Below are 27,782 nucleotides of genomic sequence, written 5' to 3'. Positions count from 1 at the left end.
ACCGAAATAAAACGTTAGTATTGTAATAATCATCCCAATATTCAAAATGACAGCGTTGTTAATGTTAAGATGTTCTAGCTAATGAGCCGTAGCGGAAAAGAAGCCCATTAGCCACTCTTGTAAGTTTGTTAACGCGCATTTAATAGCTACAAGAGTTTAAGGCGGCGCTTCTCTGTTTGGGAGGGTCATCCCCACAATTGGGCGTGTAGCAGTCAATTTTTTTTCTCCATTTCGGGCTGTAGTCCAACAGCGGCGGTTCCCTCTGTGCGCAGCGTCGCTGACAGCTTACCGCATTTGTTTTAAGCGTTTTTAAGTTGTCTTTTCTCCCGAGTACAAAACACATTTAACTTCGCCACCGCTGCAGCACCAAAATCAAAGGGCAGCAGACGACTCTTATCAGGAAATCAAGGTAATTGCCGCCTATTATTGTAACTCACTCGCGCGTTTCATTTTACAGTGCGCGTTAGGAAGGAGAAATGAATCAGGGGGTTTGTTAAGCCTTGTCCACTGTCAGCCGCGTCGCATCGTTGTCAAGTTTTCTGAGTCTCTGAAGTGCCAGTTTTGCTAGCTGTTCCGCTATGTAGCTAACTAGTTAAACGGTTTGGGGGTACGGACGGCTTATCAACAGGAAGAGCTCTCTGCCAGCCTTTTCTGCTCTTTTCATTGTTTTTGTTTTTCTTTTTAAATGTATTGATTGATGAAGTGGTTCACTGTCAGAAGCGAGCTAACGTTAGCAAGCTTACCCGCAGTGGTTTCCTTTAGATTCTTCAAAAAGCACAATGTACAATAATCAGCAACGTTTACTTCTTGCAAGCTAGCTAGCTATCTTTAGTTTAAACGACAGGCGAAGAGACAGTCATAAAAAAAGAAAAAAAAATCAATGTTGACCATTCAACGACTGTGAACAGTTTTCACACGAAGAGAGCTGCGGTTTTCGCCGTTGACGGGATAATCGCTTTGCTGGTATGATCAACTTGGCATCTTACAGTTGCCGGACCCTTTAAAACGTGCTTATTTTAATTAAACCCAACCAGTCGCTTCCTCTGCACAGTAGGCTGTAAGCACGTTCTAATGAGCGTTCAGTGTGTTGCCAATAGCACACTCAGCCCATACCGTAGTTTGCAGTTGGAAGCACTGAGCGCGTATCCTCAGCTTCAGCCACCTCGGTTGTACCTTACATGACTGGACCGTAGACAACGTGTGTGCATTTGCTCTTAAAATCCTTATTGACATAGTTGTCGAAGTCATAAAAGGTGTCGTCTATTCTGTACAGTGGAGTTGAATAAGCCATTGTTGTGGGAATGTTTTGAAGAAAGTTGCGGGGTTGGTTTTTTCCCTCCTTTGCATAAACCATTATCAGTAACACAGTGGCTTGAGAACACTGTCACGGAACACTTGGGGCTAGTGCTGGGGTGATGGCAATATAAGGCTTGTATTTTTTGTTATTTTCTTAAACTGTTAAACTATAATCTGACATTGGATTCAGTTCCCAGTGAGATGGTGAACAAACCATTGCTGTCTGGCTATGCAGTGGTTCATACATTTCAATTTAGCAGTGTGGGATTTGTGTTAAAGAATGCGAAGTGGGTTAGCTGGAGGCTGAACACATCATACATCACAGTTATTTTGTTAAGCAGAACTGAACCTGCCCATTTCTCTGAAGCATCCCCCTGGGAGTGCCGGGAGATAAAGAGCTAAAAATGTGTGGCCTTGTATATGGTTGCGCTGTTTTCCACCCAATCGAGACGATAGCAGTAAATGCCGCCAGAAATTGGTTTTGCTTGCATTCTGTCATTTGTGTTTAATCGCTTGTTTGGGCTGGTTAGTTTTCGAGACTGCACCACATTCTATCAATAACCTTAGTCACTGTTGTTAAAAAGGAAAAAAAAGTGTTGTTTTCCTCCTAGTTTCCTTCTAGCCGTGTTTGAGTGCCCTTCGGTTTCCACTCTGTATTTTGTGGTTGCAGCTGATATATAAAGATGTTTTCTTACTGTCATTTACTGGGTAGCACTGTAGCAGATGGAGATATCTGCCTCTTTCTGTCTGCATCTCTGCCTGACTGTCATGTGTCATAGTGTGGCCTCAAAGGTCACATATATGTGAAATCATTACACTCCATACCCCTGCACAGGATAATATTAAGGATGTGTAAGATTTTAGGTTTTTGTCAAGCGTAGGTGCAAATTCAGCGTTGATCTTTTAACTTCCAGTAATATGAGCCAACCAGACTACTTTTATTTTTTTTTTTTAATATACCCATCAGCTCGTAGAGCGGGGTTTGAGTGTGAATCATAGGTCTCGGGTGCATAAATAGAACTGATGGAGTGGGAGAGTTATATGATATAAAATCAGTCGCTTAGTTCAGAAGCTCCAGGGCCCTTGTGTTTGGAGAGCTTAGATCATAAGTAAGGGGGTGTCTCTGTGTTTTTCTTTCCACGTTGTTGTTTTAGAAAGTCAGTATTAGGTCTGCTCCACAGCTCATATTTCCTCTTAACATTGTGCTGTCAATAGCTACTTGTTTCTCTTTCACATCTCAAGCTCACACTGGGGCTAAACCAATTGTAATTCTGTGAAGTTTTTATTTTTACTGCTGCTCCAACACCATCATGTTCGAGCTCCATCCACAAAGGGGCTAAGTGAAGACTGCTACAACAGTCTGGTCGGACCCGAAGTTGCCCTGCCAAATATGGTGCAGCCTGGCCGACTCTGAAAGGGTTCACCCAGCTGTGTGACGTTAACGAGCCTTTTCTCCAATGTCCCTTACGCAACACTTTTTGTTCATTTCAGCAACCACTGAGCTGATTCCGTTTGAAAATTGAGGCACAGTTCTTGCTTAAACGCGTTACCCAGAGTTAAGGAGAAAGGGCATTGCCTCAAGTTTGCAGTCTAAGCCGTGCTACAAAGCACAGAAAAACTTGTCAGGAGGTTTTTCCTTAACAAATCAGCCGGGGGGGGGTAAAGTGCCATGGAGTGAAAACAAAAGGAAACAGTACTTTCTTCACTACTTCTTTTTTTATTGGTCCATTACTGTATGTGTGCTTCCTCTTGCTGATCTGCTGTCACAGCAAGGGCTTACCTTGGTAGGACAACCAAAACAGGCCCAGTCCTTCGGCCTTTCTCTGAGAAAGATGTGGCTCTCCAAGACATGGCCGACTGCACGTTAAGCAAGAACAGTTTGTGTCTTGTCTGGGTTCCCTGTCTCATTACAGTGGCTTTGTTTCAGTGCATCTAGAGCCAACTCCCCGAGGAGCGGAATAAGTGAGGCATTTTTAAACGCCGGGAGGCTATGGTTAATAAACAAACACAGAAGCCCACGGCAAAGCCCAGGTGAATTACGGTTCAAAGATCAGGCCATCGGAAGTATTGTGCCAAAGATTGTCAATGCTGGGAAAACTATGACGAGTGAGAGTGCCTTTATATAGAGGGAAAATGAACAGACCAGAATGTGGGGTAGGAATTAACTTAAGCCCATAGGAGCCTGGGTGCTCCCGCAGGCTTTTGCTGCATTTTCAATTAGCCTCAGAGCAAAAACTCAAGGGATCTGAGTCCAAATGCAAATGAAAGGGGGGGGCTCCCATCAGCTATTCATGGAGGACCACCTCAATGTCTCTTTTTCCTTTTGAAGATATGCTTCTGTGAGAAAACTCAGGTTCTGTCTGATGTAGCATGCATAGTTAATTCGGCCTCTCAGGTCCACTGACCTTATTGTGCTTGTATCGACAGGGCAAACACTTTTCCTAGGGATAGAGCAATCATTTTTATGATTTTAAAAATTAAAATGAATTTTGAGTTGTAGTTTGGTATACATGATGAATGGTAGTGAATCACCAATCACTTTTCACGTCACAGCCCAGTGTAGCCGTTATTACGTTTTTTTTTTTTTCGCATTCTTAAGTCCAAGAGCACGTGTTGGTGATGGAGCTGGTGCCATGGAAGTTCTCCCTTCCCCCTGTTCCTGTGTTTGTGTAGGGTGACTGCGTCAAACCGCGGTGTCCTCCAGCACGCTCGCCCGCACTCTGCAACGTGAGAGAGAGAGGGCGCGAGTTCACGCTCCGCGTCTCCTCCGTCTTCCTGTTTCTGGGCCCTCTCTCGCCTCAAAGCAGCAGGTCCCATCTGCGGGGGAGGCGCGCGCTAGCAAACAAAAGGCTTCCCAGATGTGCGCTGGGGCTGAGAGACAACGAGTAAGAAAGAAAGAGAGAGAGAGAGAGAGAGAGAGTCTGCAGGGAGAGAGGAGGAAAGGGTGCACCCGTGCAAGTGCAACGCATTTGCGGTTAGCGAGTTTGCATCGAGCTCCTCCGTGCGCCGCTGCACTCTTCAACCCGGGAGACGGGTTGCATAAACTGCGCATCCGCGGTGCTCGTCTCGGGGGTATCCGGTGGCGCGGCCTGCAGGGCGGGCCGGCCTCGGGCCCTACCAACGACTCGCTCACCTGCAGGTGTTCGCTGACCTCCGGCAGTGCCGTCTCTCTGGTGTGCGGGCTGAACTTTCAGGTCTGACTCCGTTTTGCGTGCTGCATCCAGCGCGTGGGCGGCCGTCCCGCTAGCGTGGGCCGGCTGAAAGCGCGGAAAAAAGATGGCACCGCCTGGAGAGCGGGGCGAGGGTGTCGGGTAGCGCAGCGTTGGAGAGGGTGAATCGATGCTGTAATGACGCCTGATGCGCAGGGCAGCTGCGGATGCAGGGGAGGATCTGATTCAGGCGCTGAGCTGCGGGTCGGCGCGGAGGCCAGAGGGAAACCCCAGGGAGACATGACTTCATTATTTCATTTTGTTTTTAGTCGGCATTGGGGCCTTCTCTGCACTGCCTACACAGTATACTCCCTGACCTCTCAAACCCGTACTCAGCCTCATGACCAAATCTGGTACCTCAGTGTAAGAGCAGTGTGTGTTTTTTCCCGTTTGTCTTGAATGGGACTGGCTGTTCAGTGCACACAGAGGCAAGTCCATCAGTGAAGGGAGTATCCCCTTGCTCTGGCGATGAGTCATGATAGTGTCTGCAGCTGGAATGTGAACCAGAGCATGACTTCTTTCCGAAGGCTGTTGGGGACGGGAGGGGGGAGCAGGGGAAGACCCATAACAGCCGGCTGTCCCCCTCCCCCGCCATCTCTGCACCCCCCCCTCTCCGTCCTGTTAGTCCCCCTGGCAACGCTCTGACGGAGCTCAGCTGATGGGGAAACACTTTCCATGGTGACCACCTCCTCCTTCCTCTCCTTACCAACCTGACGTAACCTCGGTTCAGCAGAGATTGGCGGTTAGAACTGATGACCCAAAGGGTAAAAAACACAACAAAGCACAAAAGACAAACGTTTTTCCAACCACAGAAAAAAATACTCTCCAGATGCAGCAGTGCTAAGTTAAGTGTTGCAAAAGATCAAGTTTCCTTGACATAATAGGTGGGTGACGGAACAGATTGCACAAACAAGGGCTGGCACATGAACACCCGTATCTAATTATAACTCGCCTGTGAAAGTACCTGGTCCACATACATTGCAGGCTTTAGATATTTACAAAGAACTGTCTAGTTATCATAAGGCTTGTTAGTTGACCACTACAAGTTGTTACTTGTTAGTTAGTAACAACTGTCCTATTAACCACTACACTTGGTATGTTTCAGTGTGGCTTTGCAGAGAACCTCTGTTGTGTCCTGGGTCCTCTTTCTTAGTCCTGTCACGTGGAGTAGCACTGGGCCCAGAGTAATTCCCTTAGCAGGCACAGACCATTCAGAGAAACTGAGCTACTACAATACAGATGTCCCCTTCCCCAGAGTGGGCAACAGACGGGGGCAAAGCATGATGGGTAAAACTTAGAAACAAGGCAAGAGAGTGAGGAAAGCTGTATTTAATCATTTGTTTTTTTGGGCCACCTCCACCATGTTCCTAGGGGACAACTTTACTCATAAATCTGTAGAAAAGATCCCCGAGGAACCCCCCCCCACACACACACACACACACCCCAGGTACCCCCACAATCTTCCCCCTCCCCAGTGTACACACATCATATTCTGTTCAACCCTTCAATCTCTACGTAGTATGTATGTGCTCATTACCTTTTCCCGATACACTTACAAACAATTGAAAGGCCAGGTGGTGTTTATGTGTCAATTTTAAATGTATTGAAAACGCAAATTTGCAAAGCAATCACTGAAATTTGTCTGTGTGATTGTCTTTACCGTTATTTGTCTCTGTGTCGGTTTAGGGGATCAGTGTACAAAAAAAATTGCACAGAGTACACGGACGAATAATATGCACGGGCGTGATGGTGACAAAATGACAGCAGAGACCAGGCCACCGCTTGTTCAAAGCAAGGAAAAATGCTGAAGGAAGAATCCTGGATACAGATAAGAGGCGGTTAGAGCTGACGAAGATGGTATTGTGCAAGTTTCTGCAGAAGGGGCTGGGCTGAGTGTGGAACAGGGATCGTTTCTCTTATCTCATCTGTCATGTGACTTTGTTTATGAGGAACTACACTGCATGGGCACGCATGGCTTGAGCACAGCCCTGTCGGGCCTGGTGAAATAGGCAAACGATTGGCCGGTCGCAGGGCCTGGCCCACGCACCTCTCACATCCTGGCTGTGCCAGCTACACGGAGATCCCCAGGACCCAGCTCCCTGGCACATCCTGGCTCTTTTCATGCTCAGGCCCTGTATGCAAAAGTTTGATCTGGCAGTTAAGGGCTGGATTAGTCACAGTCGATCGTAGACGCGATTGCAGACCTGCGGTCTCCTGGAACTTTTATGTGAGGCAGCTGACTGCTTTCTACAGCCTTGCAAGAGTTGTTTTTCAGTGGAAAATGTCAATAGATTTTAATTTATTTCACTTATGCAGCGCTGCTAAGCAATCGCATTATTATTACAGTGTGTTTTTCCCTGTGGGATTCTTTCAGTTGTTTGTCTCTGGCTTATTTTGTCTTTCTTATGTTGTCAGTCAGGGTCATGAGAAATGTGTTGGTTTTTTTTTTGGTTGTGTGTTGGTTTTTTTTTTTTTTGCACTCTATTTTCTGTCCGTGAAGACGGAAAAGTGAGCGTTTATGCAGTGCCCTCCGCCCCCTCCCACTTGGCTACGTAAACAATGTAGCTTAGCAACGGTGCTAACCTTTGGAGGGAATTAAGTGAGGGTGGCATTTGTTAGCACAGCCTGGTCGAGGGGTCTGGTGTCACATGGAGAGTCGCATGGAGCTTTTCTTTTTTTCCACAGGGCTACCCTTTGCTGTTCTGAGCCCTGCCAGCTTTGCAGCACCCCACTGGGTTTGGTTCGCCTGTAGGCTGCGCTTCATTTGGCTTAACCTGCTGGATTGCATGTGTTATGGTATCCTGTCTCACTTAAGGTCTTAACGTGTTAAGGCGCCTCTTAGCTGTTAGCATGCGCGAATCGCCTATACCCGGGAGCCTCACATGCCTGTGAGTCTGTGTGAGCGGCGGGATTGCGCTTCAGTGTGGTCAATTAGCCCCCCTCAGCAGCTGGCTTTCGGCTTGATCTTCTCACAGCAGGGGGTGAGGTGCTGAGCCTGCTGTGAAACGTGACTGACATGTAAACCCTTTTCCACTGTGGTCCAGATGTACTGTCCAGGTACACAGATTCAAGCCATACCAGTTGCCTCATCCTTGCCAAAAAAAGAAAAATGTACTCTCTGATTGCCTGCCTGGCATGCGTGAGATTCAGCAACAAACTCTTTTTTTTCTAGGCTCTCAAGTATCAGAGAGGCTGTAGCGAAGGGCGAGAGCAGTCACCCCACCCGGCCTGGCTCGTTGGTATGGCAGTCAGAGCGCATAGTCAACTGTAGTGACGGCACTCCGTCACAGAGGCACAATAAAAAATTCAGCAGTCACTTTTAGTGGAAGCTGAGCTCTACAGCTCAAGTTTGATCTGCCGATGATGACCAGGAGCCCACAGTGACAGAGACATATTAAATTTGTTCCACCGGGGATAGGGGTGGGTATGCGGATAGGGGCTGCTTGTGTCACCTCTCTCGGGTGCCCTCTGCCTTATCACACACCTGCTGGTTTCTCCAATGACATCAGTGAAGCTGCGCCCGTCCTCCAATAGGTGCTTGGCTCATTCCTGCATGAGTACAGTAGCTGTCGCAGTTTTACAGTATCCAGTTTGAGATTCCAAATTAGGGTTGTGGTAGCAAAAATAAGGGGGTGAAAAAGATTAGAAAAAAATGTGAAAACAAAATCTTTTCTCTGGACTACCTGGCTTCCTTTCTGGGTCTCTAATGAGCCCCTAGTCTTTGGGCTCGTTTACAGTTTGGAAGCTAGACCCACAAGGTTTGCAAAAACGTTCCCCCAGCACCCTGAGGGAACTTGAGCAAAAGAATTGTCACGACAGTTCATGAGATAGAGATTATGAGACATTCTGTGTCTCAGATAAGGACTTGCCTTTCACCTAACCTGGATGATTCAGGGCTAAATCCTGCATTTAAATCCCCCAACCTGCCTTTCAAAATCCTGTCTGGGTCACAGATAATGTGATTGGTCAGAGAGGAAGAGCGGTTCCCGCTCAAAGACCTTGGGTAATCTAAGCACCTATACTCCCTGAGCTACACGTTATAGGATGCGTCTCTGTGAATCTGCAGCCTTCCCTTTTGGCCTCTCCGTCTCACCGAGCGCGCATGGAGAATGTGAAGTGGCTGTGTGGGGGTAGGTGTAAAATTCTGAGTTAATTAGACGAGTCACTCGTCATCTCCCCGGCAGAGGAGAGGGTGGCATGTCAGAGTCGGAGTGGGTGTCGCAGTGCGTTTTCCGGTCAGACCGCGCGGTTGACCAAGAGAGGAGTCGGTTCCTCATGAGTCAGCAGAGGCAGTTTTTGGACCCGACACGGCTGTGCACACACTCTCGTGTCCCCATAGCGAGTGTACGGTCTGGGCCTCCAGTCACACTTCCTGTGTTGCGTGAAAGAGGAGGGTCATATGCCTGGGGTGCTAATAAGCCTGGTGGTGAGGGGTTCTGTGGTCATTGAGAAACTGCAGCCCCTGCCGCGCTCGCTCAACTTCCCTCGCCTGAACCCGTAACGCGGCGTCGAGCCGAAAATGGGCCGCCGCTCAAACCGTGGCGTTCCTTGGCCTCTCTGATAAGTGCGTGTTCACGTGGGTGTGCTACATGGCAGCCTGCCGCTGTGAGATGCAGGATGTGGGAAGAGAGGTTTCATTCGCAGGGAATGACCCGCGGTAACAGCGACGTGTGAACGCAGCGCATTTTAACACAAGGAGAACACGACGTGGGAATCGGCCGCTGATATAATCAGGCAAAAACCATGCTTCCTAATGTCAACCGGCAAAGGGTGACGTGAGATGCTATCCGTGACTACAAATAGCTGAGGCTTTTGATGTGGGCTTTACCCCCCTGCCGTGGCTATAACACATGAGTTGGTCTCCGACCCGTGGGGGAAATGGAGGTGCCAAGTGAGTCCAGACATGCAGTGGGACGGTGCACGGACTAATCTCTTTGAGCCACTGGGGGGCACGCACACCATGCATGCTCTTTCCAGCCGTTTTAACTAACTTGACTGAGCAGCTGCAGTTTCGTTCTGGCAGCCTCAAGGTGCCCAGGAATGTGCGGTTTGCAAAGATGCACTCTTTACTGTCAGGCTGTGTCGCAGACCTCCATGACAAGATGGATATAATATATACTGTAGTATGATATTTATGTGTCATATTTATGGGTCCCAGTGTATCCATCAAAATAATGTTAAACCTAAATGAGCGAATGGTCAAGGCTGTAGCTGAGCCAGAAGCCTGTGGAACAGCACTGGACACAAGCCCATAAACGGCACAATACTGACTTTTGCCTAACATTCAAATTTCAGAACAAACACGTTTTGAATTTCACGTACAAGCTGTTGTACAGCATAATGTCACAATTGAACGCGATCGAAAGATCATTTTCTGTCACTTGATAGTTGATGGTCTTGTTTCTCATCATTTTAATACTGGAGCAGAATAAATTTGCAAGGGAAAAAACTGTTATTCCCTCTTTTGTTGTTGAAACCCACAGTTACAGTAGTTAACTCATGGAGTAGCTATGGTTTCCTGAACAAAGAAGATTCCCCTACCAAATTCCATCTGCTGCGAGGGCTGATCTAAGCTTGCGGGTGCAGAACTTGCCCGTATACACACATTACACTCGAGCACGCAGTTTCCCCTACCCCACCCTGGAATGTGCTGTGACACACTGCAGCTCTGTTTGGGATTTAACACAAATCAAGTAAAAAAACTGCTTTGCTCTTGTCTGTTAAGCACACAAACACACCTTGCGCAAAGCCTCTTTTAGCAAAAGAACTACTGTTTCGTATTGCTGGCAAGAGAAGAAGGGCTACTTCCTGGTTGTCATTCTGTCTCATACCCCTGTCTCAGGTTTTATGTTAAACTGAACAAACACTTTCTCCTGGTGCAGTATCCATACAGGCCAGCTGTGCCCTTGTACATTCAAATGGTATTCAGTGCTACCACAATATTAATCAGAGAACCGCATACATAAATTGTTGTATTGTGTGGTATGGCTAAGCTTACATTGAACTCTTACTATGTAGTGTATTTTTTTTCTCTGTCTCTTGTCTCTCTCAAAGGGAAGGCAATGTAGTGAGGCATAGTGAACTGTAGTGTGAAATGCTGCTCAGCACTGTTAAAGTGCCTTGAATTATTGTTTTATTTTCCTGGATTATAAGAATGAGCTGCAAAATACGTAGGGTAGCTTTTCTAGATCAGTTTACAAGATTAAGGCACAAACCCGTCTATTCAACTGAAGGAACGTCCCGGAAGGTGTAGAACATAACAGATTTTTTTTTTTTTTGAAAAAATGAAAATATCAAAGGCCACATTCCTCAGGAGATTCCGTTAGTCCTTCACAAACAGCAAAAAATCTGCCCTGTGTGTTAGCAAGTTTTTTTTTTTTTCCCCAGGGCACCCCCACAAATAAGATTTTATGTTCTTTCGGTCTGAGAACATCTTGAGGTTAAAGTTGTTTTAATCGCATGCATGCCGTCATCTTTGCAGGGTAACTCGCTGGCCTCGTGGGTGTTGGTTGGCTGCTCGAGCTGTGGCTTATATATGTGGCGTTAACAAAAGAAAGAAAAACAGTGCTGCATTCATATTTTCCCCTGCCGTGTAACACAGCTCATTATACTTCATGCTCTACGTCCTTTGTTTTGCTCATCTGAAAATGTCAGGGCTGTCCCCAGAAGCGTCTTTTCGCAGTCTGTATCTGCAATGTATCACTGCAACTCAACATGTGATGTCATTTCCAATGTATTCTGGATCCACATGTTCATTTGTTTACCACAAACGTCTTTGATTCCTCTTTGTGTGTGTGTGTGTGTGTGTGTGTGTGTGTGTGTGTGTTGGCAGGGGCAGGGGGGGGAGGGGGGTGGAAGTTCGGTTCCTTTTGGTGCTTTCCTGGCACATCATTCGTGGTGGAGCATGTGTTGGCTCCTCCTTGTACTCCCCCCCAGAGGGTTCCCGGGAACTCATGTACATACATGCAGACAGCGCGGTGCGGTCCCTGGGAGTGACTCACTGCCTTGGGTGTGACTCTGAACATGTGACGCACACACCTCGGCCTTCAGCCAGAGCCGCTGACGACCGAACATGTCACTACATTCTACGCCACTCCGTGGGGTTTGTATCACTGCTCCAGGGTGAAGGCACCCCAATGCACTGGGTGTAACCCCCCCCCCCCCCACCTCTGCACCCCCTCAGGTGGTGTCTCCTGGCACGGGCAGTATGTCTTCCTCCACAGACACGGAGGTGAAGGTGCTGAGTCCTGTGGACTTCATCCAGCTGCAGCAGTACATCGACTGTGAGTCTTGCAATGTTCCTCACCCCCATCACCCCCCCCCCCCCCCCAAACACCACCCCCTCCACCCACTCAAGTGCGTGAGACTATGATACTGGAGAGAGTCTTTTTTGTTTTTTAATTCCTCCACACTTAACATATCACACCGCCTACACTGCATTTTTAATGTGCTACTTATCATTCACGCACAGGAGACATCCTTATCAGTTGTGTTATTCTGGTTTCTGTTCAGCTGGTCATCTGGAAGTGAACAGCCCAAAAAAAGGACCAGAGTCAAATAATATGGCACAGAGCAGCCAGATGTTGAGATACCAATCAGAGGAGTTTGAATTAGAGTTAGATTCAGATATGGGGTATAAAGAAGAGATTCTGTTACAGATAACATTTGGAGTGAAGGTAATCAGATTATTTTGAAATGAAGTCTGATTTCGTCCCCAGTATCATATTCTTCCACACACAGGAGCATGCCCCACCCTTTTCCCACCCACTGTCCCTCTGTGACAGCTTTTTCTCATTGTTTCTTCTTCCTCTGTTTTCTCCCCTGTCCTACTGACACGTATTCCATTATCATACATGCGCTTGGTTTTTTTTTTTTTTGGTTTGTTTCTTTGTTCATTTTTATTTTTAACTCGAGCGCACTGGTGCCAGCACTCTGCTGCGCCCGAGCGTTTGCGTGGTGGGTTTCGGGTTTCGGCCAGTTTGCCCCAGTTTTCTTCCGCTCAGGCGTGAGAACCCTCTCTGTCCCTCGCAGACTGCAGGCTGAAGGTGAAAGACGTGATGAAGGAGTTCGACGCGGACGGCCGCTTGGCCCAGCACAGGCACGGAGAGGTGAGTCCCGACCACGCCTCCCCCGCCCCGCCCCGCAGAAGGGCGTGTCCGAGCGCGTCCACAGTGCGTCACGGCCAAACCCACGCGCTGTTCTAATTACACACAGTGCCAGTCAAAACATTGGACACACTTTTCTTTCTTTATTGTTACGAATTTCCACATTTTGGAATAACAGGACAGCCATCAACACTGTTAAATAACACAAATGGAAGTATGCGGTGGCCAGAAAGTTATAAACAAATCAAAACTGGTTTATGTTTTAGATTCGTCAAAATGGCCAAAAAAAAATTTAAATTAAAGATCTTTTTGGAAAGAAATGAATGCATAGGCATAAACTTCACTATTTATGTTTGTCTGAGAAACAAATTTCAAGCATTTAAGCATAAGTCTTTAGATCAAAATGTCTTTTGAATGCATGTTTCCCGTTATCGTAATCAGGTGTATCCAAACTTTTGACTGGTGATGTATATCACGATGTGTTTGTGTTGGGCTGGAGCTTTCCATCTGTTTATTGAATCAGGAAGGAGAGGTTTGATGAAGGCAGCAGTGAGTCTGCTGGTGAAGTGATGAGGCAGACAGAAATGCCCTCTGAGGCCAGATGTACAGTATTAATCATTTAATCACGCTCATGAGCCATACCAGTACACTTAGATATTGAAATGCTCACAGGCGAGCATCGAAGGATTATCTGGAGGAAAATATGTGCACATGGACGTTCTGAATCTGAACCTGTGTGCTTGTGGAATTCCCCCCCAGTTCAAGCCAAATATCCACTAATCCACATCAGAAATGCGCCTGGTGAGGTTTTTACTAAAAAGAGGCAACATTTTAACCAGTATCAGTACTGGGGGAGTTCACTCTGGGTGAAACAGCTTCTTGTGAACATTCAGATGTTCAAAAGGTTTAATTATTATAAGAAGTTTTACTCACTGGCATGTTGAATCGGGGTAACCACAGACAGTACAGCACAAGTACGCTTACAATACTTGCATGTAATTCAGCTGTCAGACAGGTATTTTGCTTGATAATGCTCAAGCAACAGCATAAGCAACCACTCTCTCTGTTGGCTCTGCCAGCCACAGAGGAAACCGATATTCTGCCTGCAATGTAATACAATGGTGCCTGGAGCAGAACCATATACAGTTGTGGTGATGGTAGTGATGATGTATCTTACCTCAAAGAAAAGTCTTTCACATAGAACTATGTATTCTGAACTGGGGAAAGGGGGAACAAATGAGTGATTGGTGATCACTTTATCATGCAGTACCTTTATGTGACTGAACAGAATGTTTGCATATGTGATCTTAAAGAGCACTCTGGGCTGTTTAGTTATCCGTAATTAACCCTGAGATTTTCATTCTGCGTGTATTTGATTGGAGTTTGATATTGTCCGCTTGGTTTCTGAAGAAGGTAATTCTTACTTGAAAAAGATCCTACAACCGTTTCGCTGGGCTTACCAAGCACACACCAAGACAACAGGTCTCATAAGGCTGACTTATAAATGCTTGGAAAGTCAGGTCCAATCAGTGACTTTCCTTGGGTTTGTGTCTACTCACATCACCACCCCGGTTGCCCTTTGATTATGTGTGAAGTGTGCATTACTAAGTAACTGCGTGCTGGTAAATCACTTGCTTGAGCTAAATATGGGTTTTTATCACTCCAGAGTGGCTCAGTGGCTCACCTAAAGTACTTGTCCTAAGCACAGACTGAGCCCTGCGGCCTGGGTTTGAGCCTTGCCATCTCATCAGCCAGCAATGACCAGGAGCCCATAGCAGAATGGGGCAGGGGTGGGTGTGTTGTCAGGGTCTCGTCTCTCCCCTGCGGCTTCCTCTAATGGCTCATGAGGTGCCCACAAAGTCCCTTGGTGACACCAGTGGAGAGACACCCATCCTCTGATCAGCGTATTCCCCCGCTGTGGTGCACTATGGGACTTGCAGTGCGAAAAAAATAGTTATTGGCCTGCATCCAGGTGCATTGGAGAATTGGACTTGCCTCGGTTCAGCGCTCCTGTGCAAACGTAGTGGGTGTGCAGAGGCTGAGAGATGAGTCTGGTACAACTGGCAAACCCAAAACGTGGGTGGGCATTAAAAAATATTAGTTCATACTGTGTGGAATGAAAGGTGAAAGATAGGAGTTGCAGGGCTGCAGTGAAGTGGTCAGGGATCAGGACTGGGTGACAGTGCTGTGCATCACCATCTCCTTCACTTTTTCTTCCTCTTCCTTCCTTCCTGATCTCCAGTGCATCAACGAAGACGGCTTCCGCCTCTTCCTCAAAGAGTTCCTAGAAGTGGAGGATTTCCCAGCAGACCTCTGCCAGCGCCTCTTCCGCTCCTTCCAGAACTCAGAACACACGGGACCGGACGGGACCGGGCCTCCCGCCGAAAGTGAGCCCTCTGTCTGACCTCCCGCTCAAATCCCAGACCCGGCCGCGCTGTTTCAGCAGCCAAAACCAGGATTGAAGCAAAGCCGCTGCCATCAGCAGCTGTTTTATTCCGTGTCGGTTATCGCAGCCTCATTTTCATTCGCTACGGTCGGTTGCTTTTCCAGTCATGCGTGTGCTGAGACGGATAGAAAAGGAAAAGCCAAGAGTGGTTTTACAACAATTTCACTTTGGTGCGCTCACAGTGCCTGATCTTTTATTAAAAAAAAGAAATCTGTACGTTGGTCTTGAAATGATGTGTGCGGTGCAGTACGTCTCATCCGGCATCTCTCTCAGCAGCTGTTTAGTCATTGCATGGATTGTGTTTTTTGATAAGGGTCAGTGAAGAGTGTTTTCTCTCCACCTCGCTCTTTTAGGGGAGGTCTTTCTGAAGGACGTGTCTTGTTACTTCTCGCTGCTCGAGGACGGACAGCCTCGTGACAAACTGGAATGTGAGTCACCGCAGTGACCCCCGAAGTGACACGTCTCACGACAGACACAAGTCCCTAACCTTGCCTTTTGCGTGGTCCCTTCTCAGTCACGCTTTGTGAAGGGGAGGACCCTTTAAAACCAGATCAGTGGTTAGATAATCTCCACTATAGTGAGAACAGTACTGCTAATATTGAGTAAGCCCTCTTGATAATACTGAAACCTGAAGATAATCATCTTTAGATATTGAGATTACAAACCGCTCAAAAATATTATTTCACGAGGAGCCACTCTATGAAACCACCATATTAATTAACTTGCCTTTGCCCCTTTTCAGTCACCTTCAAACTCTACGACAAGGATGGCAACGGGCTCCTGGACAGCTCAGTAAGTTAAATCTGCAGCCTTTGATACATGCTCACTGCTTTAAGGTACTCTAACTTCACCATGAGGGCCTACAGACACCAGGCTTGGTATTTGACAAGTTGAGAACGACCTATTGTGAGAAAATCTTCACAACACCCAAGGCAATTTCATGGTTCGCCAAATGCCAAGACAAAACTTGTTTCAGTTGGTTGAAGGAACATTGGGCGCAGTTGCACCTGTGTTTTTGGCCGTTACAGGAGGGTGCGTTGATAGAGACTGCCGCGTCTGATGCCCACTCGCCAAGCTGATCGAGTTAATGGCTGAGTGGGCAGGTCCTCAAAGTAACAGCAACGACATTTTTCCACATTTCACCGCAGAACGTAAAAAGTCAAGTAGTATGCACGGCCGTCAAAGTTCACCCATTTCTGTTTCCGCCTGAGCTTTTTTAGACAAGGCAGCCAAACACGGCAAACAGCTTTAATCGGTTCATTTGTGACCCTTGACAAAGCTTTGCGTGGGGTCACGGTGGCTGGAATGCCGTCATCGCTGCGAGCCCTGCTTACCGCCCGGACCGCGGTCGGGAAGCTCTGGGGTCCCTGGTGTGTTTTTAATCTGTTGTTTCCGCAGGAGGTGGATCGGATTATCGCTCAGATGATGCACGCAGCAGATTATCTGGGCTGGGATGTGACGGAGCTCCGGCCGGTAAGGGACCTGCGCGTCCGCTTCTGTGCACAACTGAACAGTGTGTTCGCTTAACAAGGTGTGTGTGAGGAAGCAGCACAACCCCAGGAACCTGCAGCTCAACAGTTCTGTTCTGTACTGTTCTGTATAAACCTGCAACCACTACTGGTATTGGGAAAAAACAGGTTTTACTGAATATGCTGTGGCTAGATTGTTGAGTCATCTGTTTCACACTATTTTTTCACATTGTTTGCATAGCTTTTTACTTTCGATGCGGAGCTTAACATTTGAGTATCCAAAAAACACTACATATTTGAGGAGCTGACACCAAGGCAACAGCAAATTTCAACCATTTCAAACAAAAACAAGGAGAAAACAGGATCTTAGATGACTGGGGAAAGGATCAGGATGTCTCAGGTCTCCCAAAGCGAGCTCTGAGGAGGGAAGGCCCTTCCCTGGGGGAAAAATGCTGACGGTGCGGCGTCATTGGCCCCTGGAAAACGCTGACGGTGCGATGTCATTGGCCAGGTGCTGAAGGACATGATGACCGCCATCGATTCGGACGGCAACGGCACGGTCTCCCTGCAGGAGTGGATCGAAGGCGGGATGAACAATGTGCCGCTGCTGGTGCTGCTGGGTCTGAAGGTAAGACTCAGCACAGCCCAGACCCGGTGCGCCTCGCAGCTCTACTCCCACGCTGCTGCAAACCTCTCTCTCACACTCTCTCTAACACATACTCCCCCTCCCCTTATGAATATTCATGAGAGGGCAGGCCTGTAGCCAGCTCTGCCTCGAAGTTATTGGCAGCCGATCTGATTGGGAGCAGGACCAGCCGCACCGCTAATGAATATTCATGAGCACCTGCCCTCATCAGTCTCTTCAGGTTCCGCAATGCAGGGTCTAGACCTTTCAATGTAGAGAGCGGCGAGCGGGCTAAAGCTAGCTATGAATGGCCACGGCGTCAGGCTGTGTGGTTTCCTCAGCGTGCGCGCTGGCCTTCCCCCGCGGTGCTGCTCCGAAGAGTGAATGGTGCGCTGGGATGCGCTGTTGTTGCCATCTCTCCCCCCCCCTGCCAGGCTGTGCGTGCCGCAGATTCTCGCTCCCCCTGGCAGCCTCTCCGCCTCTCTCCCGCTCGCCTACCTTCGAAGAACAAGGTCTCCGCTGAGTCAGCGCCGGGCCGGTATCACCTCCGCAGCTCCCGCGGGTGATTTACCGTCACTGTGGCGCCCGAGAGCGGATTCGAGCGGCGGCCCTGAAGCCGTGTGCTGCTGTTAGAAACTGCGGGACTGCGCAGGGGGGGGTCGAGACACATCGGTCAGCAGAGGAAATGCGCTCCTCCTTTGCAGCTTTTTGCAAAGCGGTGTTTCGAAGACCCACGTTACAGCCTTTGTGTTTAATTAATTTGCTGTTCCGTTGGTAGGCAGTCAGAGGTGTGGAATTTGGTAGAATGTGGCTTGAGTGGCTGACTTCTTATTAAGAGGCCTTATTTGCCCTTTTTAAACCAGGACTTGATGTACGGTCATACTACCAAAAAAATACTGGTGCCATACATAGAAATAATAAAAATACTGGTAGTGTCAGGAGCTTGCATGGGGGTGACGGCGGAGGAACAGCGCTCCGGCTCGCCTTGATGACATCATCCGTCCGAGTCCGCCCGTCCTGCGGCTCATTCACTGCGGCGAAGGAGGAGGCGGAGGTCGCATCTTGGTGACAGACGCGCGTTATTAACGCCCTCCCTCTGCTCTGGTTGGACGCCTAGATGTGACCTGTGAAACAGCTATTTCCGTCCCCGCGACAGTGCCAGGGACTTCCCCTCCGCCCCTCTATTTCGGGCCTTCGAGTCTCTGCGGTGAGAGAGGGGTGAGCGGAGCCAGCAGAGCTGGCCTCAGCATGGTCACAGTTGCTGGCTGTTGATGTAGGGGTATGTTTCAAGCGCTGAATAGGACCCTGAAACACAGTGACTCATTCTAGCCAGAGTGTGGTTGTTTTTCAGAGAAAGTACGTCCTCTTTTTGAATTCGTGAATATCTTGCGGTAACGCTAAACTGTTCCAAAATATGTCCAGCCAAATGTTTCTGTTCCTTTTTTTTTTTTAACTTTCCAAATTGTTCGTCATCCCCACAAGTCATATTGATGAGGTCCAGGCATTGCACTTAGCTAGATGAGATGCGGTGTATGACAACGAAGCTTTTGGGCACAAACATACAATAGAATTCAGAGCACAGACATTCCATCGCTGGAATGGCAGCATTAGCAGGCACAGTCCGTCACTGTAATTGAATGAGTGTCTACTGAGAACTGCTGTTTCGAAAGACACATTTCCCCCCCCCATTCCTCATGGCTTGTTTACAGCGAGACATTCACCACACTGCTGCAAAAGTGAGGATGGTATGAGTGAACAGTGTACCTCTGTTCACAGAGATGTTAGTTCACAGCAACAGAGACGCACAGGAGAATGCAGAAGAATGTCTTGCGCAAACACAGAGGCTTCACGTCTTGTCAAGCCGCAATTTGAAGTGAGGAACCATTGAAACTGCCCGGTTCTTCATAAGCGACTTTTTCAGAAGTCTGATGTCAGATTTGAAATATTGTTTTTGCGCGTGTCAGTGCGGAAAATCTGTGCAGGCTTTCTGCAGCCACAGACAAGAATATGTTGTTTGCTTCTCACACAACCTTGCTTACGCCACCCGGGGGAACCACGAATATGAAGCAGTGTTTCCTGGAAGAGCCAGTAGAGGTGGCCTGCATTACTGTGCGGCGGTATGTCAGTCGGAGAACTCTCAGGTGAACCGCAGCGTGCAGAGACAACAGGAAGCCCCCGGCGGAGGGCACGGCAAGCGCGATCCCGCCGCAAGATTTGTGTTTGTGGCTGCTTTGAATTAGCTTCACCGAAACTCTCTGCTTTCAGATGACCCAAAAGGACGGGCAGCACCTTTGGAGGATGAAGCATTTCAACAAGCCAGTCTACTGCAACGTGTGCCAAAGCATGCTTCTGGGACTGCGCAAGCAGGGACTCTGCTGCACCTGTGAGTACCGCGCGCTGCCACCAGAGGGCAGCCTTCGTAAGCTTAAGGGATGTCATACGCAAACCGTCGCTTCAGCTTAAGCGTAAGCATGTTCATATGCGCTGTCTGCTGAGAAAATTCCTGGTCATTTAAAAAACGACTTCCTCAAATTTTGTTTTTTTTTTTCTTTTCTAGGCTGTAAATACATTGTCCATGGGCGTTGTGCCAACAAGAACCCTTCTCCCTGCACCCGCACCTACGTCAAATCGAAAAAAGAGACTGGGGTGAGGACTTTGTTGAAATAAATGTTTATTGTGTACAGACGGATTTTGTGAAGGAGCGGTAGTATTTACAGCACGGTTAACTTCAAGTTTCAACGAGAAGTAAACGTTACATCACCCGTCTGCGCTCAGGCTCTGATTCTGTGCGCAGTAGCGGCAGCGTGATGCTCCACGGGAGGATTATTCTGCCTTGGAGCTGCAGGGAGCAGTAATAGCGGCCGTCCCCCGCATCCGTCTGTGTCTGCCTCTCGCCTTAGGTGGCAGCTCACGACTGGGTCGCCGGGAACTGCGACTCGGGCAAGTGCGACAGGTGCCAGAAGAAAATCAGGAGCCTGCACGGGCTGACGGGCAAGCGCTGCGTGTGGTGCCACACCATGGTGAGGGGGCGTCTCCCGCGGGGCCTGTCGGCTCCTGCTTTTCGCAGCTGTGTTTATGGGAACGCTCCCAGACGAGCAGGGAGGTGAACCAGACCGAGCGGGCAGGCTGACGGTGCCCTGTTGATGTCTTGCAGCGCCACGACGAGTGTGTGACCCAGGAGCCGTTGGAGTGTAACTGCGGGCCTTTGAGGGACCACATTCTGCCTCCCTGGGCCATCTACCCAGTCATCAAGGTGGGAGAGCCTGCTGCAGAGTCACTCACACAGAGAGAGAGAGAAAAGCCCTCATACCAAGGTCCTGATGCAGAGGCAGAGTCTAATCTCTCTCTTAGACACACAAGCACACGCACACACACACACACACACACACACACACACAGGCCCTGATGGAGAGACATAACTCTCTCATACACTCACACAGGTTGTGACACAAAGAAAGAGGACTCACTCACTCACACAGCAGCAGCAGGAGGGTGTGACGTGCTCTGTGCGCTGTGACGTTTGGAAGGATACAGAGGTCCTGCGCATAAAGAGAAGTGCCATTCACACACGCTCAGTGACAGCCTGTGCTACCAGCCGCGGGGCTTTGTGCATTGTCCCCGGTGCCGACAGAGAGGGATTCATCCAGCTCATTCCTCAAACAGAAGAGCCTCTCATTTGTCATTCTTGCATGTTCCCCCCCCCAGTTCTGAGCGTCACTTGCATTATCCTTTAACGCTGATGAGATACCGCTAAATTGCAGTGACATGCAGATTTCAGGAACCTTGCGGAATCGTTATTAGCGGCCCTACAATTCAGGCTTACAATCTGAAGGATGCTTGTGAGAGCAAAATGTCATGCAGAAAGGGGGGGCCTTGGTCGTTGCCACTGGTTTCCCATCACAGACCGTTATATAATACAATCAGGCTCAGTCATTCCATGACGTTAAAGAGGGGCAAAGATTTGTTTTTTTCACCAAATTAGATTAAGCACATGATATGCTTCAACATACAGACAAGGGACCGCCAGGCTATCAAAAAATTAAAACAATGAGTAAGTCATATCCTGCACAGCAGTTCAGTGGTGTTGTGGTTAGTTTCCATTCTTACCCCAGTCCATCTGAATTATATTAAAGTTTTAAAATTGATAAATTTCACTGCTGCCCCAGAATAAATCAGATACGGCTCCAAGCTCTTAGTGGTTATCAGGATAGTCTGATAAGGTATTGGATACAGTATGACTAATACACATGGAATAAATGATTGGTTTTCCAGGGCATAAAGTACAGAAGAAACAACTTCTGCTGAATAAGAGGCCAAGATCTGAATTTGGTTTAATTAAGAACTGTTTATGTTTAACTCATTTAATCACTTGTGATAGGGCTCAGTAGTTGAGTTTGAGAATACCAGCGAACTGTCAACTTCCTGTGCTGCTAATCTGGTGTCTGCAGTTGTCAGAAGTTTTGGTAGAGATTCAAACAAAGGAAATATTCAGAGACCCAGGGTCTTGTTTTTCACAGCCATTCTGAGAAATGTTCTGTAGAACCTCCAGTGCTGATACATTTAACTTAATTCTGCTGTTGATTCCTTCTTTCTCCACCCTTCTGTACCTTTCTCTCTCTCTCCACCCCTCTATCCATTTCTCTGTCTCTTTCTTTCTGTCCCTTTCTCTCTCTCTCTCTCTCTCTCTCTCTCTCTCTCTGTCCCTCTCTATCTCTGTCTCACTGTTCCTCTCTCTCTGTCTCTCTCTCCACCACTCTGTCTCTCTCGCTCTGCCCAGGAGAGAGACAGTTTGAAGAACGGCTGCGGCGGTGGTGTGGACGACAGCGAGCTGCAGAACACCACCCCTGACGGGCAGGTTCTCGTGGTACGGTCTCGCACCCTGAAACCCATGTAGGGCTGCTGAGGGCAGGGGGGGGGGTGGAGGGAGGGATGAAGCCAGTCTGTGCAGCGTAGCTCTTTAGCACACAGCCCCTTGATCCTCATAAGCATTTTCACACTTGTACAGAGAACGTGCTGCCGTGCCGTTGGTTTCTTGTCTCACTTCTTGTTTTGCTGTTGCACGTGTGAAACTAAACCAGGCCTCTGGCCTCCCTCTCTGCCACTGTGCAGATCAGTCCTGTCCCGGACACGCACCCCCTCCTGGTGTTCGTGAACCCCAAGAGCGGAGGCAAGCAGGGAGAGAGGTGAGGATGGTGGGCCGATGCCTCTCACTGAATGCCATACTGCTTCCTGGTCAAAGGTCACTGTGTCAATCTCCCTCTGTTATCTGTATCCCAGAGTCCTGCGCAAATTCCAGTATCTGCTGAACCCACGGCAAGTGTACAATCTCTCCAATGGAGGGCCTGGACCAGGGTAAGGCCTATAGTACACCAGTCTCACTGTTTATTCCCAGCACTGTTTATTTACCATTTATTTACTGTTTATTTCACTCTGACTGCACAGATTAGAAACAGAACCGAAACAGAAAATATTCCTCATATCTAGTGAAGATAAAAGAAAACTGACATTATAGCATTCTGTTCTGTGGAAATGACTGACACAGCCAGGAGTGAGTAATGTTTCTTCACTTACTTTTAAACCTGTCTGGAACGAGGGGGAAAGGTTGAAATTAATTTCCTTCAGACAGAGAAATTAAGAGCACCAGCTAAGGCAACAGCTGTGGTATTGCTCTTTGTTTCAGATAAGTATTGTCGTAACACATAGCATGTGAATGACCGAGTGTGCTTGTGTGTTTGGCAGGCTCCACTTCTTCAGGAACCTGCTGGACTACAGGATCTTGGTATGTGGTGGGGATGGCACTGTCGGCTGGATTCTCGACGCTATAGGTGAGAGCGCCCTGGCATTTAAATGTTTCAGAGCTGGACTGCTCTGATGTATTAAAGTGTGGTTGTACTAGTAAAAACAGCTTATTAGCCAGGTCACTGTTTAGTCTCTCCATGAGTCTGTGATCTGGCCATTGCCAACATTTCTACAGAATTTCTACAGAGAATTTTTTGTTATATAGGGAATTTTTTCTTTTTTCAACTTTGAGTAGCAGCTACACTATGTCATTGTGTCACTTTTCTGTTAACCTCAGGAATCAGCCTCTGTCTTTCTTTTCATGTTACTCTGTTTGCATCAGGATATTTTCAAACTTATTGCTGTTACAACAGCTCAGCTCTGGGAAGAAGGAAAATGACTCATCCAGTTCCAGTGTAATAGGAAGTTAACTTCATGTCAGTTCCAGAGATCTAGATATGTTATGAAGTAGATGTTTACAGTATGCTATAAAGCTGGAGGCCAGTACACTCTGTTTACTAGTAATGAGTACTCGTGTTGCTTGTTTTCTTTTATAGTTAATATTAGTTTTTGATTCAAGATTAGCAAAGGCATATAACCTCCACGGTACAAAGAACCACTCACCCCCCTTAGAGAAATAAATGAAAATAACTTTTATGAAAACAAAGAGGGTTTATACATTGTCCTTCAGGCTAACAGGCTTCATTATGTTCTCTATCAGATAAGGCTAACCTGCTGGTGCGCCCCCCGGTGGCCGTGCTGCCGCTGGGCACAGGAAATGACCTGGCGCGCTGCCTCAGATGGGGCGGAGGTGAGGCCCGGTTCGTTCCTCTCACTTCCCGTATGTCCTGCAGCACTTAGCAGTCTAGGCTCTGAGTGAGTGTTATCTGACTCACGGTGTGCGTATATCCTCCTGTACACGTGTAGGGTATGATGGGATGGACCTGGGGCGGATCCTGAAGGAGATCGAGGGCAGCTCCCAGGTGCTGATGGACCGATGGAGCATCCAGGTGATCCCCGAGGACAGCCAGGAGAGGGGGGACCCCGTGCCGTACGAGATCATCAACAACTACTTCTCTATCGGCGTGGTGAGTCAGGGCAGAGGGTAGGGGCCTAGGACAAACTGAAACAACACATCGCTTTCACAGCTGATTGGTTGAGGCCGAGTTGTTCCGACATCTCATTGGCCCTCTGTGTTGTTTTTATTTTCTGCGTGGGCAGGATGCCTCGATTGCCCATCGGTTTCACATGATGCGGGAGAAACACCCCCAGAAGTTCAACAGCAGGTGAGAGGGCAGGGCAGAGTTAGTGATGGACAGCTAAGGAATCCACAGGGCTTAAGGGTCTTGAAAATTTCTGAAAATATTTTCATCCAGAAAGTTGCACAAATACCCCACTGTCCTGGAAAGTCCAGGGAAATTGCTCAAATCTAAAAAAAAAAGTTCATCATGAGTTTGTGTAGTATGTCCATCTTTCTTGCTGACTTGTTAACTTGATATCATAAGCTTTCTAATCCAGCAATGAGTGTGCTGATGTTGATGACATATTGGCCAAATTTGCGGGCTAACACATTAAGCCCATTACCCAAAGTCATTAGGGGCTAACAGTCTTTGCCAAAAGGATCCACAATCTATGCAGACCAAAAGTATTTTGAAATTATGTCAGTAAATCTGAAAGTGTCTGAAAGTACTGTACTTTCCCAGTGGTTCCATCTTCAGAATCTCCCAGTTTTGCATGTATTGGAATACTGCAATTCTAAACATATTCTTTAGATTTAGAACTTACACCATACATTACTAAGGGCTTAATGGAAAAACGAATTACATTTAAGCAGTAATGCTGTGCATAGTGCTGTTTAACTGTAATGGGTTTGAATGTATGCCGAGTCCCAAAGCTGACCTCATACTTGCTTTCGATACTACCTTTTTCCCCTTTCTTTTAACCCTGTGCGCTGTCATCCTGTTGTATGCTAGAATGAAGAATAAGCTGTGGTACTTTGAGTTCGCTACCTCTGAGACCATTTCTGCCACCTGCAAGAAGCTGAAAGAGTGTCTCACGATTGAGGTGAGGAAGAGACGACCCTTCTTACTCACGAACAGCTGCACATTTTCGGTCCCTACAGGCACAGATGTCCCTCTCCCTCAAACAATGGCAGAGCAGGACAGCTTTACCGGCACTCAGGCATTATAGCACAACATGTTTTGTCCTTGCACTGATTTTCTGGCAGCATAGGCACTCTGTATCCATACAATAGAAAGTACACAGTCCTTAGTGGTTATTTACATTGCATGATTATTTGAAGGTTATGCATATGTTCAACAACAGGAATGAACTGAAGTTTATTTAAGAGAACATGTTTCAGTTGCATACGCCTTTATTAGTGTCTTGACGCTCAGCACAGCAGCAGAATTGTAGGTCCTGTCCTCTGTGCCATGTTTCTCTGTCCTGCCATTGTTGAAAGTGAGACACACTCAATAAAATACCTTGTGATGGTGACCTACCTGTGTGGTTGCAAAGTTTTCTTGTTCTGTGTGATCTAAATAAAGTATGCCTTCTGTCTCTGCAATGTAAAAACAGACAAAAAGCCTGGTTGGTTGATTGATTATTTACTGTGAGCCTAGTCATTGATCATGAGGTGATGAGTGATACTCTTTCTCCTACCCTCAGTGCTGTGGGATCCCCCTTGATTTGAGTGGGCTCTCTCTGGAGGGCGTCGCCATCCTCAACATTCCCAGCATGCATGGCGGCTCCAACCTCTGGGGCGAGACCAAGAAGGCAGACAGCAAGGGCTCGGACGACCAGCAGCTGCCGGAGGTCATCGTGGACCCGGATGTCCTCAAAATGAGCGCTCAAGGTAGGCCGGTCCCTCGCCCGTCCCGCGACAGCCACGGGTCACAGACCCTGTGCGTCATGCTGTCCCCCGCTCTCCTGCAGACATGAGCGACAAGCGGCTGGAGGTGGTGGGGCTGGAGGGGGCCATCGAGATGGGGCAGATCTACACCGGGCTGAAGAGCGCTGGACGCCGGCTGGCCAAAACTTCACAGATCACCATCAGGTAGAGAGGAGAGCCGTGCAGACATGTGCAGCCGAGCTCAGAAAACCACCTGTGTCTGCTGCACTCGGTGACATCGTCCCCTAGAGTCAGGAAAGTCAGAAGAAGATCATTCATTTGCTTTGCTACAAACCCAGGAGTCTAGTCCCTGAGCTAATCATATCTCTTGTCAGAGCTGTGCTAAGTGCTTGCGAGGGCCGTAGTTCAGCTCCTCTACACTACACCAGTTACGTTGCTGTGATAGTGGCACCCAGACAGGCACGTGAGTCCACTACAGAGGGTGACATCAACCCCTGGAGTCAGGACAAGAGGATGATTGGTTCCCATGGCTGGGGACTGGGGTGTAAAGCTCAGCAAGCCAATCACATCTCTGGTTAGAGAGGTACCATGTGGTTTTGGGGGTGAGCGTTTGACTCAGAACGTGCTACTTGCTCCTGCAAAACGCACTGCGTCGACCTGGAGAACCGGCAGGTCCCTGCTCATTAACAAGTGCTTTCAGCGGCACCGTTCTTTGTGCTCCTGCTATCCAAGGGTGACTCTTGTCACCTGGTCTGTGCCATGGGCTTTGTGACCAGATGTTTTCAAGGTCTTTCAAGGTACAGTCAAGAACCGCCTGTAAAAAGAAAAATTCAGCTATATAACAAATAAATCTATTAAATGTGAAATTTGCATCCTCTCACTCTCTCTGACACCCCTGATTCTCCTTCCTGTTCAGGACAAATAAACCATTGCCAATGCAGATTGATGGGGAGCCATGGATGCAGCCACCCTGCACAGTGAGTATATGTGGACTGTACGAAGTCTACATCCACCTGACGTTCTGGTTCCATCTTCTGCTAGGCTACAGTGTACAAGGAGCAACAGCACATTGTTTTCTTTCCCCTTTTATTCCGCTCTTCAGATCCACATAACGCACAAGAACCAGGCCAGCATGTTGATGGCTCCCCCTGCCAGATCGTCCAGCTTCTTCAACCTCAAGTAGAATCCCGCTGCCCCACCGGACCACAGCAGAGAGACAGAAATGCTTCATCCGTGCATTCACATTGTACATCTAAAGGAATCTGAAGCCGCCTTGCTTGTGAAAGCTGCCTGTGTGTATCAAGAGAAAACATTAAGCAAGGTTTCCAGAGCCTGTCTGCATCACATTACCGAACCAGTGTAGGGCCCTCTTCTGGGGAGGGGAAGAAAAGAAAAGAATTATCAAAGCTTGCAGGCCGTATTGCTTGGGCTAGCCCAAAACTCAGTTCTTGCACATCAGACTCAGTACTTTGGAAGGTACTGTAGTGTAGTTTCAGTGTGATTTTTAGGTCTGCCAGTTTCATGTTTAGCTTCTACCTTCAAGGAAGACATTATTGACCAAAGTTGTGCTGTCATCCTGGCTACAGTGTTGTACACTGTCCACAACAGAAGAGGCTTCTGCTTACTGTAACTTAGAAAACTGAATGTTTCATTCTGTATTTTAAAGCCCTATTCAATATTTTAAATTTAGCTGTCATTTTTTGTGATCTGTAAATTCCTCGCCATAAATCTAAGTTACACAAAACAGACATATTTGACTTGGACTGCCATAGGACCCAAACTACTTATTTATTGCCTGTTTGTTAACTTGTACATTTTAAGAATCCCTTCCCAAATCCTGAGAAAGATGATTATGTCCTACTGATTAGATCTGTTAATTTAAATAAAGAGCGGTGAAATATTTTATGGAAACTTTGTTGTTTGTTTTATTTTCTATGCACACATACCAGTTAAGCGCTGTTTAGTTTTTGAATTCTAACTTTCGAAGCACCACGCAATGAATG

The 27,782-nt window shown here is 47.8% G+C and overlaps 1 protein-coding gene across 1 annotated transcript; it reads left to right on the top strand.

The window, feature by feature from the left end:
* The first annotated feature begins 246 nt into the window (after positions 1–246).
* dgkaa (diacylglycerol kinase, alpha a) lies at positions 247–27,668 on the top strand. Its single transcript, XM_036533455.1, has 24 exons — positions 247–409; positions 11,689–11,788; positions 12,537–12,613; positions 14,853–14,997; positions 15,410–15,484; positions 15,799–15,848; positions 16,455–16,529; positions 17,037–17,153; positions 19,416–19,533; positions 19,708–19,796; positions 20,051–20,170; positions 20,305–20,403; positions 21,928–22,014; positions 22,260–22,333; positions 22,428–22,502; positions 22,890–22,975; positions 23,650–23,739; positions 23,856–24,016; positions 24,150–24,214; positions 24,902–24,992; positions 25,596–25,782; positions 25,863–25,983; positions 26,696–26,756; positions 26,882–27,668. Exons 2-24 carry the CDS (start codon positions 11,713–11,715, stop codon positions 26,960–26,962), a joined length of 2,220 nt encoding a protein of 739 aa, XP_036389348.1. The 5' UTR covers positions 247–409; positions 11,689–11,712; the 3' UTR covers positions 26,963–27,668.
* Positions 27,669–27,782: the final 114 nt, after the last annotated feature.

Source organism: Megalops cyprinoides, chromosome 7 (assembly GCF_013368585.1).
Source record: "Megalops cyprinoides isolate fMegCyp1 chromosome 7, fMegCyp1.pri, whole genome shotgun sequence".
NCBI classification, from domain to species: domain Eukaryota; kingdom Metazoa; phylum Chordata; class Actinopteri; order Elopiformes; family Megalopidae; genus Megalops; species Megalops cyprinoides.
Note: the sequence above shows the minus strand (reverse complement) of the source record. Positions and strands in the feature narration are given on the sequence as shown.